The 18,074-nt window shown below is 42.0% G+C and overlaps 1 protein-coding gene and 1 pseudogene across 1 annotated transcript in view; one reads left to right on the top strand and one right to left on the bottom strand.

The window, feature by feature from the left end:
• FAM81A (family with sequence similarity 81 member A) overlaps positions 1-18,074 on the bottom strand; it is a 92,442-nt gene that overhangs the window by 35,038 nt on the left and 39,330 nt on the right. The window contains exon 4 of the mRNA XM_008061478.2: positions 3,645-3,763. Coding sequence (XP_008059669.1) covers positions 3,645-3,763 — 119 coding nt within the window. The remainder of the gene's footprint in view (positions 1-3,644; positions 3,764-18,074) is intronic.
• Positions 9,951-11,303, top strand: LOC110595932 (annotated as a pseudogene).

Here is an 18,074-nt window from a genome sequence, read left to right as displayed (position 1 = left end):
CCAGGTCGAAGCTGCAGTGGCCGGGAGCGGCCACTGCACTCCAGTCTGGGCAACAGAGTGAGACTCCAATTCAAAAAAAAAAAAACACACACACAAAAGGAAAAAAAAAAAGAAAATATACAAATGACTAATAAGCACATTAAATGATGTTCATCACTACTAGTCTTAAGGGGAATGCAAATGAAAACCACATTGAGATAGCACCTCAAACCCACTAGGATGGTTTTAACCAAAATGATAGATAACAAGTGTCAGTGAAGATGTGAAGAAATTGGAACCAAAATACACTGCTGATGGCAATGCAAAATAATGCAGCCACTTTGGAAAACAGTATAGCTGTTCTTCTCAAAGGTTAAACATAGATTTACCATATTACCGAGCAATTCCACTCTAGGTACATACCCAAGAGACATGAAAACATTTGAATACACAAAAAAACGTGATGGTTACACAGCTCGGCAAACACACTAAAAACACTGAAATGTACACTTTAAACAGGTGGTTTATATGGTATGTGAATTATATCTCACTAAAGCTGTTCAGAGAGACACAGAGAGAGAGAGAAAGAGAGAGAGAAAGGAGGTCATTGGTCATCTATTGGGCCTTCAGGTCTGATCAAGTCCTGTTTAGAGTGTGCTACACCTCCTTTGCCCTTCTAAGCTGTAACTGCAGGGTAAAAAATCAAGACCTGTTTCCTCTTAATTATATCACCAGTGGATCCATAAAAACTATAAAATGAACTATTAAATAATGCAGTAGCCTAGTAACTTAAGAATATCACTACAGTGGCTCAGCCTGTAATCTCAGCACTTTGGGAGGCGAAGGCGAGTGGATTGCCTGAGCCCACAGGTTCGAGACCCACCCGGGCAACTTGGTGAGACCTCATCTCTACAATAAATAAAAAAAAATTAGATGGGCATGGTAGCGCATGCCTATAGTTCCAGCTACTTGGAAGGCTGAAGTGGAAGGATCGCCAGAGCACAGCAGGTTGAGACTGCGATGGCCAGGGGTGTGCCACTGCACTCCAGTCTGGGAACAGAGTGAGACTTCAACTCAAAAAAAAAAAGAAAAGAATATCACTTAAAAACTTCATATCCCTTCAATGCAATGATATAATTGATGCAAGGAAGACAGAACTTTGCCAAAGAATTTTATTTCACATGAATTCATTTTAACAATCAAGTCTCATTAGCATTCCAAAAGAAAGACGAATATAGCCACAAAACAAAGCAAAAATATCTGGTATTCATAACAAACGTCTTGATGGTTTTAGAATGAAAGTATTTGTTACAGAGAAGGAACAAGTGAGGTAGAGAAGTCGACAAGAAACCAAAGAATATAAGATTCCTATATTTCTAAATAATTTCTCTACTTGGTATTAGAACCAGAATCCTAAGGACAATTTCACTGCTGTTGCCCTTGAAACCTTTGTTGCATGCTCACTCCATCCCATGCAGTACATTAAGCCTCTTACATATATTACCTAACTCACTTGATCTTCATCTGCAACAAAGCTGCTATGAAGGCCCTCAAAGTTCTCCTCAAGTCCCTACTCTGCCCTGTAGCTCTGCAGTTCTTCTAACTTCTTGCTGTTTTGAGAGATATCACAGAACTGAAATTTCTTTTAAGCTAAACTCCACAAATAAGGAGTCAAGGTTTTTCAGTCCTATGACAGTGAGTTTCTAGATCATTTGTTCATCCAAACGAACGATGAATGTTGAGTATCTGTTTGTTCCAGAGACTGTTAAAGGCACTCAGCGACAGAAGTAAAAGATATGGAACCTTGTCCCAAGACAGTAAAGATAGCAGAGTGAGGAAAACAACAGAGAGACTCAGTAGAGCCAAAAGTGTTAGGGAGCTCAGTGGAGTGGGGGTGTCAGGGAAGACTCTCAAATGAGGTGATCCTGGAGCTGAACTTTACAGACTGACAAGTTAGAAAAGAAGGAGGAAAGTCATGCTAGGTACAAGAACAACATGTGCAAAGGCACAGTGACAGGAGAGCATGGCATATTCAGGGACTAACAAAAGAGTTGATCACTGCTGAAAAATACAATGCCGCCGGCTTGGTGGCTCAGCCTGTAATCCCAGCACTTTGGGAGGCCGAGGCAAGTGGATTGCCTGAGACCCACCTGGGTGATTTGGCGAGTCCTGTCTCTACAGTCAATCAAAAATTAGCCGGGCATGGTAGCTACGCGCCTATAATTCCAGCTACTTGGAAGGCTGAAGCGGAAGGATCGCCAGAGCCCAGCAAGTGGAGCCTGCGGTGGCCAGGAGCGTGCCACTGCATCTGGGCCACAGAGTGAGACTCGAACTCAAAAAAAAAAAAAAAAACAAGGGAAGAGAAAGGAGAGGAGCTCAGCAGTGTGTCTGTCACCAAGGGTCCCACTAAGAGGACTGGAATTCATCCTGATGAGAACAGAAAACCACAGAAGTGGTCAACCATCCTCCATTCAATCCATACAGCGCTCTGCTATCAGACTGATCCTTATTCAGCAAACCTAAACATGCATGCCCGGCATTCAAGGCTCCTCATGTGTTGCCTGCACAAATAGGCCTTGGATCCTGTGGGGCCCTGTTCTTTCTTCCATCCCACTCCTCACAGACAGCCCCCATTGCCACCTCAGGTGGATCAGAAGTGCCCATTTGATCCTCAGCCCCAGTGTTGGTGTCCATTCCTGTGCTTGGCTCTTCACAGCAGCAGAGGGCAGAAGAGGCCCATAAAAACTCTTGATAAATTAAAACTATTGACAAATCCCAGCCAGATAACAATATTACTAGACAGGTTTTGTGCAGTGCTTCACAGACGTTAATATGCACACAAGCTCAGGAATCTTGTTAAAATGCAGATTCTAAATCAGTAGTTGTAGGCCAGACCAAAGATTGTATATCTCTAACAAGCTCCCAGTGATGCCAATGCTGCTGGTTCAGGGAACACACTTTGGGAGAATAGCACTTTTCATACTACGGTGAAAGGTCTCTCTATGGTTTTTTTTGTTATTGTTGTTGCTGTTGTTTGCTTTTTTGAGTCGGGGTCTCACTCTGTCACCTAGGCTGGCTGGAGGGCAGTGGCACCATCATAGCTCACCACATCCTGGACTTCCTGGGCTCAGATGAGGCTTCACTGGTAGCTTCAAACTCCCAAGTAGCTGGGGCTATAGGCACACCCCACTGTGCTCAGTCAATTTTTTTACTTTTGTAGAGATGAGATCTCACTATGTTGCCAAGGCTGGGAAGGGCTCTTTTTAAAATTCCCAATCCTTCATAAAGCAATACTTTCAGAAATATAAAATAAAAATGAATTATAAGAAAAATGAAAAATTTTAAAAGACATACAAAACATAAGTCCCAACTTTGTATTATTGGCTTCAATAAACATATTACCCCCTCAAATAACAAGGTCATCTGAGAGAGCTCTTCCATCATTTCCTCCCACGAAGGCAACTCCAACTGCAGAAACAGAAGAGCTCACGGCATACTCACTACCAGGTGTCATATCTACCACTAGATTTTATGGGGAAAAAAGGGAGGACGCATACTAAAGGAATGCAAGGAATTTCTTTTGGGGTTTCGTGAATTCCCCACTATAATGGAGCTTATCAAAAAGAGTTTTTGATGAGCAGAGTCCCCAGCATTTCAACACCTACCTTGCCACTCTCCCTCGAAGATCTCCCAAACCAGAGAGCTGACGCAGCTCCAGGGTCTTTAAGGCAGAATTAGTTCCATAGCTAATGTTGTCCCTGGCACGAATCTGCTCCTGGAGTACCTGGGCAACACACAAAACCACTAAGGGAGTCATTTGAGAATGTACATGCTTCCACAAAAGCTTTTATGCTTCTGGCAATGAGTAAGAATGCTTAACTCATTTAGTCATAAGAGGCTCCTTTTCAACAGTCACCTGATAAACACACATACAGAGAACCAGAAGGCTTGGAAAGAGAGAGACCGTAGAGACTACTCCCCAGATCAAGTCTCTTAATTGACCAAAAAATCTAAGTCCATTTTTATTATCTCTTCCTCAGTAATGAAGGCATTTTCTTTTTATTTTATTTTATTTATTTATTTATTTTTGAGTCTGGAATGCAGTGGCATGCTCCCGGCCACCGCAGCCTCAACCTGCTGGGCTCCGGTCATCCTTCTGCCTCAGCCTTCCAAGCAGCCGGAACTACAGGCGCGCTACCAAGCCTGGCTAATTTTTGATTTTTGTATAGTTGAGGTCTCGCCAAGTAGGGTGGGTGGGTCTCGAACCCTCGGGCTCAGGCAATCCACTTGCCTTGGCCTCCCAAAGTGCTGGGATTACAGGCTGAGCCACCAAGCCCGGCCGGCATTTTCTTCTTAATGTAGTATTTGCTGGGTCCATAGGGCGAAGGTATGAAGAGCTTTTTTTATTGTTTTATTATAGTTTTGAATTCCTCTTTGTTCTAAAGATATTTAGGTATCTAAGGATTACTTAGAATTGTGTTTTTTCATTTTAAGCAGTGAAGTTTTGGGGGGATCATTTTTTATTACTATTTTTTTTTTAGTTGGAGTCTCACTCTTTTGCCCAGGCTGGAGCACAGCGGCACACTCACGGCCACCCCAACCTCAACCTGCTGGGCTCCAGTGATCCTTCCACCTCAGCCTTCCAAGTAGCTGTAACTACAGGCCCGTGTTAGCATGCCCAGCTAATTTTTTATTTATTGTAGAGACGAGGTCTCACCAAATTGCCCGGGCTGGTCTCTGAACCTGCAGGCTCAGGTATTCCACTCACCTTGGTCTCCCAAAGTGCTGGATTACAGGCTGAGCCACTGAGTTATTTCTAATTGTATTGGTTTACAAAAAAAAAAGGTCTGTAAAATATTTAGGTTTTTGAACATGTTAAGGTTTGCTCTGCAACACCTGATTGTTTTTTTTAAATGGTCTACAGACATGCAAATACATATTTTCTATTCATGGAACGAAAGGTTCAACATTGTCTATAAGATGGAATGTGTGCAATAAATAATTCCATTATTCATTTTCTCTAGATCTTATTTATTTTTGTCTACTAGATATTTCCAGCTGTGAAAGAGGAATTATGAATCCTCCCAGTGTAAAATATTTTCAACTTCTCCTTACATTTTTAATCGTTTTTACTTTATATACTTAGCTATCATTTTGCTTGGTATATACAGATTTATAACAGTTGTTTATTACTGTTATATAATAAGCTTATTTATCCTATTTAGGTGCTTTTAATACTGTTTCACTTTATCTGATATTAATATTGCTACCATGTTTTAGAAATAATAAAGCAAACACTCACTTGGTCTAATTGTATACCAGGCACTGTTCTCACCACCTTAGGCAAGTTAACTTATTAAATCTCACAACAACCTATGAAAATAGTATTATTGTTATCCCCATTTCACAGATAGTGAACTCTTCAAGAGTTTAAGTAACTTGCACAAAGTCACACAGTCAATAAGTGACAGAGCTGGGATTAGAATCCTGTGAGCCTGGCTCCATGCAATGTGCTCTCAACCATGACATGCACATATACTGCTCTGTTTGATTTGTTAACCCTTTCATCTCACATTATGTTCAAAATTGTTGTTGGTTGTTGTTGTTTTCCTTCTCCTTTTCTTTATTTTGACTCATTTAATCAGGTTGCCCATCATTCCCTTTCCTTCCCTTGTTAAGTGGGGAAAGTTCCTGGGCACTGTTATTCCACACATGGGGGGAACCTTCCCTTCCCAACATCCACATCAATGCATGTCTAGTCTGAGCTCTACCTTTGCGTGGCTCCCTCATTTGAAGACATTCAACACACCTCCCTCATCTACCCTCCTTCACCCCCAACCCAAGATGACTTATTTGGGAGAATTTTACAAATGGGCAGGAAAGCCCAATTAAAGATGATATAATTATGCTTGCATAAATTATTTCTGTATTCCTTTTTTTCAACTATTTTTATCTTTTATTTTTTAAGTATAACATACATTCAGCAAAGTACATTTGTGTACGTTTTTGAGGATTTTCAAACTTCCTAGTAAAAAACAGAAAGTAGGAGTGTGAGTATTCTGTCTTCCTTATTGAACCTGCTTGAGGCCACTATGGATAAGTAACTGACAGTTAAAAAAAAATTCACTGAAATGAATTTGGAATGCCCAGACCTCTCTGTTAGTTCCTGCAATTTCCAGCTTTTTTCTGAATGAACCTGTAGTTTCTGCAGAAGAGGAATGCAAACTAGTTCGATCACCTGTGAATGACAAAACGTGAGTCATCTGAGCAATTCTTGCAAAGCAGCTTCAGATCTGACTAATGTGGCTCTGGCACTCTCCCACTGATGGGAAGGCGCCAGTGAGCTCCTGTGCTCTCTCTCTCTTAATAGGAAGTAACACCTATTCGTTGTAGTTAGTAGAAAATAACACATTCCTTTTGTATGTAATGCTTCAGACCTTAGGTTATAATAAGACATACGACCAGTGGTTCTCAAACATCTTTGGAGTGCATAAGTATCAAACAGATGGCTTGTTACACAGACAAATTCTTGGGCCCCTTCCTCAAAAAAGCAAAGCTAAAGAATAGGAACATGGATATTCATAGTCTACAGAACACTCCAGAAGAAACTCTGCATTTGACACTACAGAAATGGCTAAGGGCAATGCCAGTCTTGGTTCATTTGAGTTGTTTTTCAATCACTAAGCAAAGAAAATGGAAAGTAATTCACAAAAGAGGAGCTAAAAAAATTAAGCAATACATTTTTTTAAAGGTTCGACCTTTCTGGTAAGCAAAGAAACAGGAAATAAGAAATCATCCCATTGTTACATACAGCTCTGGTGTGGATGTTGATAATGGGGGAAGGTTATATGTGGGGGGCCAGAGGGTGTAGAGGAACTCTGTACTTTCTGCTCAGTTTTGCTGTGAACCTAAAATTGCTCTTACAAATAAAGCTGATTATTTATTTATTTATTTTATTTTTGTTTTTTGCAGAGACAAGCTTTCACCACAGTGCCCGCGCTGGTCTCAAACCTGCAGGCTCAGGCAATCCACTCACCTCGATCTCCCAAAGTACTGGGATTACAGGTTGAGCCACTGAGCCCAGCTGAGCTTTTTTTTTTTTTTTTTTTGAAAAAGACCAGTTTTACTTTTTTTTTTGAGTTGGAGTCTCACTCCGTCGCCCAGACTGGAGTGCAGTGACACGCTCCTGGCCACCGCAGACTCGACCTGCTGGGCTCCGGTGATCCTTCCGCCTCAACCTTCCAAGTAGCTGGAACTACAGGCACACGCTACCATGCCCGGCTAATTTTTGATTTATCATAGAGATGAGGTCTCGCCAAGTTGCCCAGGCGGCCCTCGAACCCGCGGGCTCAGGCAATCCACTTACCTCAGCCTTCCAAAGCACTGGGATTACAGGCTGAGCCACCAAGCCCGGCTCAGTTTTACTTTTTAAAGAAGTAAATATTTTAAATTTATAGTACTAAAAAGTATATTAAAAAATCAAAAAGGGCCAGGCCCAGTGGCTCACACCTGTAATTCCAGTGCTTTGGGAGGCTGCGGTAGGAGGATCACTTGACACCAGGAGTTCATGACCAGCTTGGGCAACACTGTGAGACCCCTTGGCCTATCTTTAAAGAATCTGGCTTCCCAAGACAGTATGGAATAGAAACCCCATGTGAATTTCAATGTGTTCTATAATGCTGTGTATGCAAAGGTGATGACAATCCCTGCCCTGGGACCTCTGCCACCCAGACAGGCCAGCATTGCCAGAAACGACCAGGAAAGAAACAGCTCTTGGTGTTTCTCCTTTTCCAACTTTTCCTAAGCTGCTAAAAATTTGGAAACAAAAGTGTAACTCCAACATGCCTAGAGAAAGCCTAATTTTTAATTTAAAATGTTTAAAAATTATTCAGACATGGTGGTATGCACCTGTAGTCTCACTGAGGGGAGAGCATCCCCAGGAATTTGGGCTCACAGTAAGCAATGATCAGGCCACTGCACTTCAGCCTGGGTGACACCATGTCTCTATTTAAAAAAAAAAATCAAAAAGCTTTCAGCATCTGCTCGCTTTAAAAAAATATAAGGCACAGTAGTTAGCCCTTCCTGATACAACTCTTCTGGAGAGTGATCCTGCAAAATGTATTCATAAAGTTCATAACCTGTGACCCAGTAACTCTAGTTCTTGTACGTACTTTTAAAGGAGATAATTTTTAAAGTGACAAAAATGCATGCACAAAGATATCTTCATAGTATGCTATACTTACCAAGTGTTTTACAAAGTACATTATTATGCAAACACTAAAAGGTTCATGAAGGACTTTTAAATACAAGAGAAAACATGTATGATTTAATACAAAGCAAAAATAAAGGATACAAAAAAACACACAGCATGATTCTAGCTGTGTATTAAGAAGCATATAAAACACTAGAATGTTAACGTTTTGCTTATCTCTAGGGTAAAATTATGATTGATGCCCTTTTTTGTGTATTTCCCATAGTAGCCATACATTACTTTTATAACTAGAAAAAAAGTGTTGGTTTTTTTAATGCTTAGAAATAACAATAGCCCATTTAACTTTCAGAATTCTTATGTAGATGAATAAGGTATTGTATTAGAAGTGCTTTGAAGAATACAGGAAAGAATTATACCTGACCTTAACAAATCATTCACATTACTAAACAGGAATATGAAAACAGAAGACATTAGAGAGCTTATTATTTAAAGGAATTCTAGAATGAAAGCTGAGAAAAATAATCTCTCTGTAAAGTCAGTAACATTCCCTAATTTGTTATTTTGGAAAAATATATTATGATGATGCATTTACTTTTAAAAGTTTATATCCTTAAATTCATCATTAATTCTCCTTTATTTTCTATGCAATTCAGGAAACATTTATTTGCATATCTACTATATGCTGAGTGCCAGACATATGTTCAGAGAGCTTACCTGTAGCAGGAAAGATTGCAGAGTGCTAAGTGCATTGCCCAAGTTCATACAATACAAACATGTTTCACACGAGCACAGAGAAAATACCAGCCACCTTGAAAAAGTGACGTCCCAAGTCTTCATTTATTCTTTCTAAGATGTGACCCATCTTGAAAGACTCTGGCTTCTCAAGACAGCATGGAAGAGAGCCCCCGTGTGAGCCTCAGTGCACTCTACAATGCTGTGGTACACAAAGGTGATGACAATCCCTGTCCCAGGACCTCCAAGCACCCAGACAGGCCAGCATTGCAAGGAACAACCAGGAAAGAAACAGCTCTCTGTGGTTCTCCTTTACCAACTGGTAAGAATTTGGAAATGAAAGTGTAACTCCAATATCACCTAGGGCAAGTTCCAGCTACAGCAGGGTAGGTAGGGAATTACAAGGTAGTGTCTCTCTACATGACTTTTTCCTCTTCAAATTCGGACTGCAAATCTCCCAGAGTTCTAGCTTCATATATCAAATTACCTTCTTGGCATTTCCACCTTGGATATTCGTTAGACCCCTAAAACTTGCCAAGTCCAAAACAGAATTCTCTCCCACCAAAATGCAGGATGTGATATTAGCTCAATCTCCAAAGTAAGCCTAGAAGCCATCTTCTTCTGCATCTTCATGTAACTCCCCTCATCCAAGCTTCCCACACCTCTCCCTAAACTTCCACGGTAGCCCCCAACCAGTCTCCCTGCTTCCATTCTTGCCTCCCTTACAATCTCTTCTCCATGCAGTAGACAGAGTGAGCTTTCTTCAGTCTGTAAGCTCCATGAGGGCAAGGGCTTTTATCTGTTTTCTTCACGAATCTATCTCCGGCACAGAGTGTGAGTGAATTATTTAAATTCCTTGGCTTAAAACCAAACAATGGTCTCCTATGTCCAAACTCCAAACTTCTTATCAAAGCCTTCAAGACTGATGAGCTGCCCTTTTCCTCCAATTCATGACACTCCATTCGATGGTCCTCTTTCTACTTCTCAAATATGCTTCGCTTGTCTCTTGCGGGTCCTCACTTCCAAGATGACAAAGAAAAGAAGGAACAACGGTAGTGCCGAAAAGGGCCGCGGCCACATACAGCCCATTCGCTGCACGAACTGTGCCCGATGCGTGCCCCAAAATAAGGCTATTAAGAAGTTCGTCAGAGCCGGGCTCGGTGGCTCAGCCTGTAATCCCGCGCTTTGGGAGACTGAGATGAGTGCATTGCCTGATCCCGCGGGTTCAAGACCCACCTGGGCAACTTGGCGAGACCTCATCTCGACAATGAAATCAAAAACTTAGCCAGGCGTCGTAGCGCACACCTGTAGTTCTGGCTACTCGGAGGGCTGAGGCGGAAGGATCGCCGGAGCCAGCAGGTCGAGGCTGCGGTGGCCGGGAGCGGCCACTGCACTCCAGTCTGGGCGACGGAGGGAGACTCCAACTCAAAAGAAAACCACACACAAACACACACACACACACACACACACACACACACTCATACACACAAAAACAAACAAACAAAAAAAGAAGTTCGTCAGACCAGGCTCGGTGGCTCAGCCTGTAATTCCAGCACTTTGGGAGGCCGGGGCGAGTGGATTGCCTGAGTCCGCGGGTTCGAGACCAGCCTGACCAACTTGGCGAGACCTCGTTTCTACAATAAATCGAAAACTAGCTGGGCATAGTAGTGCGCGCCTGTAGTTCCAGCTACTTGGAAGGCTGAGCGGAAGGATCGCCAGAGCCCAGCAGGTCCAGGCTGTGGTGACCGGGAGCGGCCACTGCACTCCAGTCTGGGTGATAGAGTGAACTTCAACTCAAACCCCTCCCCCCCAAAAGAAATTTGTCAGACCAGGCTCCGTGGCTCGGCCTGTAATCCCAGCACTTTGGGAGGCCGAGGTGAGTGGATTGCCTTAGTCCGCGGGTTCGAGACCAGCCTGGGCAACTTGGCAAGACCTCATCTCTACAATAAATCAAAAATCTGCTGGGCGTGGTAGCGCGTGCCTGTAATTCCGGCTACTAGGAAGGCTGAGGCGGAAGGATCGCTGGAGCCCAGCAGGTGGAGGCTGCGGTGGTTGGGAGTGGCCATTGCACTCCAGTCTGGGCGACAGAGTGAGACTCCAACTCAAAATAAAAAAATAAAATTAAAAATTAAAAAAATAAAAAAGAAGTTCGTCATTCGAAACATAGTGGAGGTCGCAGCTGTCAGGGACATTTCTAAAGCGGGTGTCTTCGACGCCTGTTTGCTTCCCAAGCTGTATGTGAAGCTGCGTTAGTGTGAGTTGCGCCATTCACAGCAAGGTAGTGAGGGATTGGCCTTGTGAATCCCACAAGGACCGAACACCCCCACCCCAATTCAGACCTGTGGGTGCTGCCCCATGACCTCCACCAAAGCCCATGTAAGGAGCTGAGTCCTTAAGGACTCAAGAACTATCTGGAAAAAAATAAAATGGAAATTATTCTTAATATAGCATAGCATGTTGAGTATATCTGTGCCAGATAGAGTGGGGGTTTTGTATATGTTACACCAAGTGTTCAAGTGTGAGGTGCCATATAGTGATTTAATGGGAAAGAGAGCTTATTCATGTAAATTAAGCCTTCACTTTTTTACATTTTATGTACTTAGCCTCCACAATTTGTATAGCTGTGTGAAAAGGGTTTAGATCTGTGAATATTGGGTTCATTCAACCCAGTCAAGCTAAAGTTGGCATCTTAAACATGGATGAAGATTGTTGGAGAGAAAAGCAAGGAAAAACAACATCTGAGTGAGGAGCACATTGGGAAGTGACTTAGACTACAGTGTTCAGACCCCTGGTGGGGGACATGAATGGGAAATGCATGGCTTGGATAGCTTCAAAGTATTCCAGGATTCGTATTCACACCCTCAACTTCAGCCTTGGAACTTGTCTGCTGGTAGGCCAGTTACCCAGTGTACATACTTCTGAGGTGCATTTCTCTGAGCAGTAGAAATGCCCAAGACATCAGAGGCATTTCTAGACACTTATGGAAATCCTGAAAGAGGAAGGAAAAAAGTTCTGCAAAGCATGGAGAATGGCTCTGCCTTATTTTGTCTGTGACGGTGGTTAGGATTCAGAAATAAGAAAGTGAACTAGAGATGTATATTTATGTTTATCCGAAAAATCTGTTTGGAAATGGATTAAGGACTAACTTTGCCAGCTGGGTTATATGCTTTTCCTAAAGCTAAACCTGTACTTGGGGGTTTTGATAGTATATTTTGCGTTGAAAAATTTAAAAATGCTATGCGTCTTCCTGCTTAGGGCCTTGAACCTAGACTTCTCTCTCTCTCTCTGGAATGGTCTCCCCATGTGTCTCCCCTCCCTACGCCACTGCCTCAGCTTGGCTGACCCCTTCTGTCCCTCCAGACTCAGTCCACATGTCACTTTACCCCTTACCATCCTTACTAAAACAGGCTCACAGTCACTCTCCATCACATCTTACCACTGAACAGTGGCTACCATCGCCTTGGATACTTAGCATTTACCACCTGTACACCCACTAAAATGTGCAGCAGGGCTCAGGGCACAGGTCTTGTATACCTGGCTCACTCTGCAACCCAAGGGCCTCTAACAATACCTGGCTTTTAGTGGGTAACTGAATAATGTATTGATTAGTTTAGCTCCATGTTCTAGGATCTAGTCTTCCAAGTTGAAGGCTCACAGACTTTCTAGCTGTCCATCCTGTCTTTGGTTTAAGCTGTTATCAGTCTCTTTGGCTTAAGTTGTTATTAATGTCTGGTGTCCAGAGGTCCTCAAAGATGGATTCAGACAAGCTAAAAATGAATTGGAGACAGAGTAAACACCAGAATATCAATCTATTAATTTATATTGAAAAACTTCTGTCAACACAAGTGAACAAATAATCTAACTCCAGTCAGTTCACTGTCTTCTCCTCCTAGTCAAGTTACATGACAAGACAGATCTAGTGCATACTGTTAAAACATGTAATCATCACCAAAATTCCTCTGCTGATACACCTGTTCCAGTGGAACTAGATCTCCCAGTTGTGGGCCGAAATTCCCTTTTTAAGTAAAACGCATGAAGTCCAGTAGCCAAAATTCTCTCCTCATTGGCAGAGCTGGATGCACACTGAACCAAGGTCCTGGATGTCAGTCCAACTACATGTTAACATCATTGTCTACACCTCTGCTTTAACATGTTAATAAAATCCAACACGGCACTCATCACTTGAATTCAGAAAACTCTTCAATAGTCCATTTACAAATTATTAAACTAGTAAACTATGTATAACCTACTCAGTTAGATGAGGGCTTGATACAGTTTCCCATAACCCAACTAGGTTAAGGCCAACACTTCAAGCCAGTGGGACATTATGAAGTCTGAGCACATGGAAACCAGGAATAGGTCTGCAGATTCCAGCCTGCAGGTGGTAGATTCCACTACCTTGTTCCCCAAAGTCCAGGAACACAGCTAAAGCCCTAAGGGAACATGGGGGCACAGACTACTTCCTCCAGGCATTAACTGGCATGGAAGAGAAAGCTCACCACTAATAAAAGGGCCACAGAATGCTTACCAGGGCTTCATTTCCAGGGATTGACAATAGCTTAAACCAAAAACAGTATGGATAATCCAGCCATGTATAATTCATAGTTGACTACATTACCTCTTCTAAATTTATAATGATGATGATAATTTGTGGAAAGATTCTAAGGAATAAATAATTGATAACATACTTCATATCATAAGGCAAACTGCTAATTGAGACTATGGGTGGGGATGTATTAAAACAATAAATTCTTCCATTCAATATTTATCAAGCACCTACTGCGTACTAGTACATAATCATCACTTGTTTTGACATATTCTATCTGCTGATAGAATATGAGCAACAATTATAGGGTTCTGGATGGGCCAAGGACCCCAGAGTCTTTGATTATACAACATTTATTGAATTCCTACTATCTCCTAGACACTGGTAAACATCAAAAATAGACACTTTAAGACTTAGGTCTAGCTCTAGCAGGGCACGGTGACTCATGCTTGTAATCTTAGCACTTTGGGAGACCAAGGCAAGGGGATGGCTTGAGCTCAGGAGTTCAAGACCAGTCTGGGCAACATAGCAAGACCTCATTTCTACAAAAAATTAGCCAAGCATGATAGTGCACACCCATAGTTCCAGCTAAGACAGAAGGATCACCTGAGCCCAGGAGGTCAAGGTTGTGGTAAGCCATGATGGTGCCACTGCACTCCAGCCTGGGTAACAGAATGAGACTCTGACTCAAAAGCAGACAAACAAAACTTAGTTCTTGCTCTTGAGGATCACACAGGATAATGATTTGACAATATATTTTACTCTTTCCCAGTGTATAACTGTGTTCAGAACCACATCATAGAGAATCATAAAACTTATCTAGGTAAATTTACCAAGCTATATTATTAATATATCTCAATTTGACCAACTCTATCAGCAGCCAGGAGTGAGCTTCATAGCTTGAGAATGACTTCAACTTTACTTTTGTAATATAAGATCACTTGCAGGGACGATTCTCACAAATCAAATACCCAGTAAAATTTTACTGAGAGAACCACAAAACAGGTATAAACCAATAATAAAAAAATAATAACAGCCCAGGCAATTTACAGAAGAATTTCATCAAGAATTTACAGACAAAACATATACCTTTCACATCATTGAAATACAATTTGAAAATCTTCACACCTCTCTGCTTTAAATATGCAAATATCACCTTTATATAATGTCTACTCTCCCAATGTTTATATTACTTATAAATAAAGACTTCAGGTTAGTACTTGTAAAATTTTACTCTACATCATTGTAATGATCTGAATGTGTCCTCCAAAAATTCCTATGTTGAAATCCTAACCTCCAACATGATGGTATCAGAAGGTGGGGCCTTTGGGAGGGGATTAGGTCATGAGGGTCGAGCCTTCATGAATACAATTAGTGCTCTTATAAGAAGAGACACAAGAGCTTGCTTCTGCTCTCTGCTCTCTGCCATGTGAGGATACAGGAAGACAGTCCGCCAGCTACAAACCAGGAAGGGGATCTCACCGGACATTGGATCTGCTAGCAGTTTGATCTTGGACTTCTCAGTCTCCAGAACTAGGAATAATAAATTTCTGTTGCCTAAGTCACCCAGTTCATGGTAATTTGTCATAGCAGCCTGTGTTGATCATCATTGCTTCATTTTAATGAAGTTTGGCTACAAGGTAGCAATTCTGATGTCTCATCAAGCATCCTAATTTCAATTATGTTTAGATAGACATGCTTAGGTTTATAATGCATGAAAATGCATATAATTAGTGTTTCAGATTGAAGTCTTAAATGTCTATGATTCCATGCTGTTACTTTATCATGATATATAGTTACTACCAGTTATAAAATGTAAACATTCAAATACCCAAAGTAACTTTTTTGCCAAAATTAGACTCTACTCAGTTTTTCCTCTCTACAATGGAAATCATCTTTTCATCTGCAAAATTGCACACTCCAAAAATATTTGTAAATATAAAAGAGTGCTGTCTGGTTGAGGCAAGAATAACCATTCCATAAAATGTGTTCAGATTGTTGGGGGGAGGGTGGAAGAAAATAGATGTTGCTTCAAAACTCACTGCATTGCAAATAGTTCAAAAATAATTTTATTTTAATTTTTTAGAGACAAGGTCCTATTCTCACTTGGGCTAGAGTACAATGGTGCAATTATGATTCACTGCAGTCTCAAACTCCTGGGCTCAAGTGATCCTCCTACCTCAGCCTCCCAAGTAGCTGGGATACAGGCACATACCACCACATCAATCTAATTTTTAAAAGTTTTTTGTAAAGCCGGGCTCAGTGGCTCAGCCTGTAATCCCGCGCCTTTGGGAGGCTGAGGTGAGTGGATTGCCTGAGCCCGCAGGTTCGAGACCCGCCTGGGCAGTGAGACCTCATCTCTACAATAAATCAAAAAATCAACTGGGCGTGGTAGCACATGCCTGTAATTCCGGCTACTTGGAAGGCTGAGGCGGATGGATCGCCAGAGTCCAGCAGGTCGAGGTTGCGGTGGCCGGGAGCGGCCACTGCACTCCAGGCTGGGCGACCGAGTGAGACTCTAACTCAAAAAAAAAAAAAAGTTTTTTGTAGAGACAGGTTCTTGCTTTTTTGCCCAATCTGGTCTTGAACTCCTGACTCCAGTGATCCTCCTACTTTGGCCTCCCAGAGTTCTGGGAATGCAGGCATGAATGACTGCACCCAGTACCCAAAATTCATCTCTTTTTTTGAGTTGGAGTCTCACTCTGTCGCCCAGGCTGGAGTGCAGTGGCATGCTCATGGCCACAGCAGCCTCGATCTGCTGGGACTTAGGTGATCTTTCCACCTCAGCCTTCCAAGTAGTTGGAACTACAGGCGCACACCATCACACCCAGCTAATGTTTTTATTTTATTGTAGTGACCAGGCCTCACCAAGTAGCCTAGGCTGGTCTTGAACCCGTGGGCTCAGGCAATTCACTCACCTCCGCCTCCCAAAGTGCTAGGATTACAGGCGTGAGCCACTGTACCTGGCCCCAAACATGTTTCTTTAAGATGATTTTTGAGCCAGGCACAGTGGCTCACACCTGTAATCCTAGCACTTTGGGAAGCGGAGGCGAATGGATTGCCTGAGCCTGTGGGTTCGAGACGAACCTGGGCAGCTTGGTGAGACGTCTCTACAATAAATCACAAAAAACTAGCCAGGCATGGTGGCGCGCATCTGTAGTTCCAGCTATTTGGAAGGTTGATGTTTCTAGTTTTGGTCTTCACTGAGTCCTCCCCTGCTCCATCATTCCTTTGATGAGCATTAACTTGAACTACTTCACTAATTAGGGTCATCTCCAAACATATGTAGGAATCCAAGGTCATCAGTTGTTTTGACTTGAGCGTGCCACTGCACTCCAGCCTGGGCAACAAAGCGTGAGACTCCAACCAAAAAAAAAAAAAAAAGAAGAAGAAGAAAGAAACATGTTTGGGAAAAAATAATTGGAAAAGTCAAAACAACTGATGACCTTGGATTCCTACATATGTTTGGAGATGACCCTAATTAGTGAAGTAGTTCAAGTTAATGCTCATCAAAGGAATGATGGAGCAGGGGAGGACTCAGTGAAGACTAAAACTAGAAACATCTAGTTTCATGAACAAGTTCTTCCTGAAACTCAAGAAGCAAAGAATGGCTGAATAGCACAGCCTGTCACATTTGAGAGTGGGTCACATAAGATTAGGTTTCTAGAAGAGCTTCCAAGAAGCAAAGTAGAAAAGGGAAAAGAGTACATGTTTGGAGTTTTAAACCTGGGTTTATTTTCAGCACTGTCACTAACTGGTCTTAAGACCTCAGACCACTTCACTGGGCCTATCCAAAAAGGCTGTGCTTTGCATAGATAACCTGAATCTCTTCTAGTCCTTCTTACTACCAGAGAATCTAGAACTGGCGTCACTCTGAATTGGGCATTTATTCACTTAGTAAAAATTTGCTGTGACTTAAATGATGATGTCCCCCCCAAAATTCATGAAAAACAAACAAAAAGATATTATGTTGAAAAATTAACTCTAAATGGATCAAAGACCTAAACATAAAACCTCAAACTGTAAGAACCTTACAAAATGCAGGAAACACTCTTATGGAAGTTGGAACTAGCAACCGATTCCTGATCAAAACCCAAAGTGCCCAAGCCATAAGACATAAGATAGACAAGTGGGACCTCAGTAAACTGACAAGCTTCTGCAAAGCCAAAGAAACCATCAAGAGAGCAGGGAGACAGTTCACAGACTGGGAAAAAATATTTGCCAACTGTATATCTGACAAAGGCCTAACATCTAGCATCTACAAGGAACTCAAATGCACCGAAAGGAAAAAAACAAACAGCCCCATTAAAAAGTGGGCAAAAGACATGAATAGACACTTCTCAAAAGAAGATATCCAGGCAGCCAACAGACACTGAAAAAGTGCTCAGCCTCACTCATCATCAGAGAAATGCAAATCAAAACCACACTGAGATACCACCTAACCCCAGTAAGAATGGCCATCATTAATAAAACAAACAACAACAGATGCTGGCAAGGATGTGGAGAAAATGGAACACTTCTACACTGCTGGTGGGAATGCAGACTAATACAACCTCCTTGGAAGACAGTGTAGCAATTTCTGAAGGAACTAGAAATTGACCTTCC

This window comes from Carlito syrichta, unplaced genomic scaffold (genome assembly GCF_000164805.1).
Source record: "Carlito syrichta isolate Samal-C Ts95f unplaced genomic scaffold, Tarsius_syrichta-2.0.1 Scaffold305279, whole genome shotgun sequence".
NCBI lineage: Eukaryota > Metazoa > Chordata > Mammalia > Primates > Tarsiidae > Carlito > Carlito syrichta.
Note: the sequence above shows the minus strand (reverse complement) of the source record. Positions and strands in the feature narration are given on the sequence as shown.